General features: G+C 33.8%; 2 protein-coding genes across 2 annotated transcripts in view; one reads left to right on the top strand and one right to left on the bottom strand.

Moving 5' to 3' along the window:
- Positions 1–1,022, bottom strand: part of LOC106881398 (bifunctional protein GlmU) — a 23,520-nt gene extending 22,498 nt beyond the window's left edge. Inside the window, exon 1 of the mRNA XM_052976585.1 lies at positions 1,001–1,022. The gene's annotated coding sequence lies outside the window, so the exon portion shown is untranslated. The remainder of the gene's footprint in view (positions 1–1,000) is intronic.
- The window catches only part of LOC106881397 (uncharacterized), a 10,546-nt gene that overhangs the window by 4,493 nt on the left and 1,837 nt on the right, over positions 1–4,216 (top strand). The window contains exon 2 of the mRNA XM_014931774.2: positions 1,653–2,014. Coding sequence (XP_014787260.1) covers positions 1,667–2,014 — 348 coding nt within the window. The 5' untranslated portion in view covers positions 1,653–1,666. The remainder of the gene's footprint in view (positions 1–1,652; positions 2,015–4,216) is intronic.

The following is a 4,216-nucleotide window of genomic DNA, read 5'->3' on the forward strand; positions in this document are numbered from 1 at the left end:
GACATTTGTACTACAGAACCAGAGGCGGTTTCAGCTGGGTTGGTATCAAAAGGATTAAATATAACAAAGAATTTAGTAAAGTAACTTAGTTATCATTCAGCTAGTGTTAGGAACAGGAATTGTGACTAAGGTTTGGTGGAAGATTTTAATTCAGAACTTTTGGAAACAAGACATTTGTACTACAGAACCAGAGGCGGTTTCAGCTGGGTTGGTATCAAAAGGGTTAAAAAAGGAGAAAAAACAACCATTATCTAAATGATTAATTCTAGTTAAGTAAGTCAAAGAAGATAATATTGTAATTAAAGTTAATTAAAGACAGAATGTAATGATCTAGGAAATACAGGATAATTCAGGACATGTTTTAGTGTTATTAGACTTTATCAGTAAAGTCTGAACTATTCTAACTGTTGCTAGATTTCTCTGAATGAATACTGAGTGATGTAATCACTTAAAACAGAACAGATTATTTTATGACCTTTTTTTCTGGCAAATATTTATGAATGTTTGTACTGTCTTCAAAATGCTGAGTCATGTCAAAAAAAAAAAAGACAAAAAAAAAATTTAGCACTAGATTTGAAAAATCTACTATCCATCACCAATGTATTTAAGCTGAAAACTACTCCCCATTTTAGTTCTGACACTATTGAAACCCACTTTTGTCTTTACCAAGGCAACTCAAACATGTATATTTAAAAGTACTTGCTCTCTTGTTACAATGACTGAAGAAACTCTAACTCTATACTCTGTTCAATTAACCTGAACCATAAATTAATTTCATTGATAAGTCAAGTATTTATTAAAGTTGGACCTTGGCTTGCAATCACCTAACACTATTCATCTCATGCTATTTTGGGTTTTTTTCTGCTTTCAAACAATGTTATTTATCTGTATAATTTCATCCTTTTATCTCGAGCCAATAAGTTGTGTAACTAGATCTTGTTATAATTTTGACACGAAGGTTCCCACACTAGTTATGTTTAATAAAAAATAACTTATTTACCTAAGTTTTAACATCATTTTCTTCAAAATAGTCACCTTGTGCAGCAATACAGCAGTCCCAGTGGTTCTGCCACTTTTGGAATCTGTCCTGGAAGTCGTTTTCTGTGAGTTGAGGACCATCTGTGATTCACTCTGGATTTCGACAATAGTGTTAAAGCGATGACCTTTGAGCTACATTTTCATCTTGGGGAAGAGAAAAAAGTCTGCAGGTGAATCATTCATTCCATAATTGCCCATGGGCATATGGCATAGTGGTTAAGAGCACAGCTACTAACCCCAAGATTCCAAGTTTGATTCCAGGCAGTGACCTGAATAATAATAATAATAATAATAATAATAATAATAATAATAATAACATTGAAAAATACCTTAGGAATGAGAACCCCAGGTTCGAAATTTCCCTAAGACACCTGATGAAGGCTGGAGGGTATATCAGCCAAAACGTTGTGTTAACAACAAACAAGATGAGGACAAATATCCGTCTAATGTAAATAATTCCTCAAATATATAATTCCTTAAATATAGAACTGTATTCATGCTCTTTATTAATATCTAGAATTTTTATCTATCTAAATTGTTTTTGATGAAAATTTGAAGATAATAACATTCGTTTCAGCAATAAATAAATGATGACTTCTTTATATTCCATTTAGCAAATCAATCAAATATGGACGGGCTGTGTGAAGAGCAATTACATGTTGGAATTCTTGAAATTCAGGGTGGCTTTTCTGAACATAAGGCTGCTCTGATAAAAGCTGCACAACTTATGGGAATTGAAGCTATGCTAAAAATTTATTCTGTACGCAAAGTTGAAGATCTGCTTTCCAAACTTTGTGGTTTGATCATTCCTGGAGGTGAAAGTACTACAATGGGTCTCTTCATCACACGCAACAAAATGGCTGATGCTCTACAAGACTGGATCAAAGATGAAAAACACATTGTGTGGGGAACTTGCGCTGGCCTGATCATGTTAGCAAATCAGTCAGAGAAACAGAAAATTGGCGGACAGTCTTTGGTAAGCTGTTGATGTTTGATTTCTTGTTGTATAAATCAGAATGTATAGTAATGGAGTTGAAGAAATTTATTTATTGAACTAAATATCTTAGAGGATTTAGTTTTGGTTCCTCTACAGTTTGGAGGGTTGCAAAGAAAAGGTGGAATCAGATTTTCCTTTCAGCTGTCATATGCTCAACACTCATGACAGGTTTCTCCAGTTTCTATCTTCTATTTTCACTTAAAAGGTCTTGTTTAATCTCTGGCTATGATATAGAACATAATTTGACAACATTCATATAGTGGGACTGAACCTCTAACCACACGGTTTCTGTGATGAAAGAAAGATAAAGAAATAAAAATAATAACATTAACTTCCAACAGAAGTCAATCTCAAAGGGGGAGATGTTGTGGCACCCCTGGCAGATTGGAGAATGGACTAGCCGGACTCTTACAAATTGTTATAGTTCGGAATAGTCAGGGAGAGCGTTTTGGTAGTCTTGCGAAGTACGTTGCGTGAACACATTGATTAAACCTCCGCAGTATTAATTTATCTATACCAACCTGTAGCAGGATATAAAAATTCCTAAGCAAGCTTCTTAACCACACAGCCATGAGTGCATCTATGCTGTGTAATTCCAAAAGCATTTTAATCTGTGAACATTGTCAAAAGTACTTTTAAATGTACATTATAGCAAACATCTTTTACTGTCATGTTAAGATCACATTATCATCTTATTATCAAATTACTTTTAAAACAAACTTTTAATTTTCTTATGTTTTGACAGACACTCTTTAGAAAAATAGTCTGTGCAAAACCAAATATATGGTACCGTAGCCATAATACAGACTTGAACTTTTAACTTGTTGTCTCTTGAGGTCTCTGGGCGAGGCTTGGAGTCAACTTGTCCAAATACAAAGCAAAAGCCAAACGTATAATAATACTAATAATAATTATACTTGTTGTAGCCCGATGTTAGGAAATTTTCTTTTTCAACAGTTTAATCTGTTGTGCGTATGTGAAATTATAATGATAATAATAGAGACAATAATCCACTGGGAATTATGTAGAAAGCTAAGATTTGAACATACTGATAAGTGGTATGAACTTGAACCTAGAAAGTAAGAAATATAAGATATTGTGGAACTTTAACATTCGGACGGACAGAGTAATAGAAGCTACTACTACTAAATTTAGTAGTAGTAAGCAAAGAGGATAGAAAGTGCCAAGTAATTGACTTAACAGTTCCGAATGAGGAACAAAGTTAATACGAGAGGTATAGAGAAAATAGCAAAGAACCAGAACTTAGCCATTGAGTTACAGAGGCTGTGAAAATTGCGGGTAAAATGTATCCCTGTAGTTATAGGTGCATTAGGAACTATTCCTAAAGGTTTGAACTGGTGGATAGAGGAAATAGGCATAAGACCTAGTTTAGTTCAGCTCCAGTAAACAGTATTATTAGGGACAGCTAGGATACTTAGGAAGGTTCTTGGCATCTAAGGTTACTTGTTGTAGCCTGATGTTGGGAATTTTTCTCACAGTCTAATCTGTTGTGCGTAAATGAAATAATAATAATAATAATAATGATAATAATGATAATAATCCTTTCTACTAAAGGCACAAAGCCTGAAAATTTGTGGGAGGGGGCTAGTCGATTACATCAATGATTGGTACTTATTTTATTGACCCTGAAAGGATAAAAGGCAAAGACAGCTTTAGTGGATTTTGAACTCAGAACCTAAAGATGGACAAAACACAGTTAAGCACTTTGTTTGGTGTGCTAACCATTCTGTCAGCTCACTACCCTTAATAATAAAAATAAAAATGGTTTCAAATTTTGGCACAAGGCCAGCAATTTCAGGGGAGTGGGTAAGCTAATTACATCAACTGATGTTTACTTTCTTGACCTCAAAAGGATGAAAAGCAAAGTTGACCTTGATGGAATTTGAACTCAGAACATAAAGGCGGGCAAAATCGTGCTATGTATTTTTCCTAGTACACTAACAACTCTGCCAACTCATTGTTTTAATAATAATAATAATAATAATAATAATAATAATAATTAATTCGTTTAATTGGCCACAAGGGCTAATATCAATTAAGAACATATAAGGACAAAGACAGGACGAAGGTTACAGAAGGTTTTGTCCGAAAAGGGAAGGAAAGTTCGTCTAAACAGAGGAAGAAAACGGAGAAAGATATAATGAATAAATAGATAAATAA

The sequence above is a fragment of the Octopus bimaculoides genome, chromosome 25, assembly GCF_001194135.2.
Source record: "Octopus bimaculoides isolate UCB-OBI-ISO-001 chromosome 25, ASM119413v2, whole genome shotgun sequence".
Taxonomy (NCBI): domain Eukaryota; kingdom Metazoa; phylum Mollusca; class Cephalopoda; order Octopoda; family Octopodidae; genus Octopus; species Octopus bimaculoides.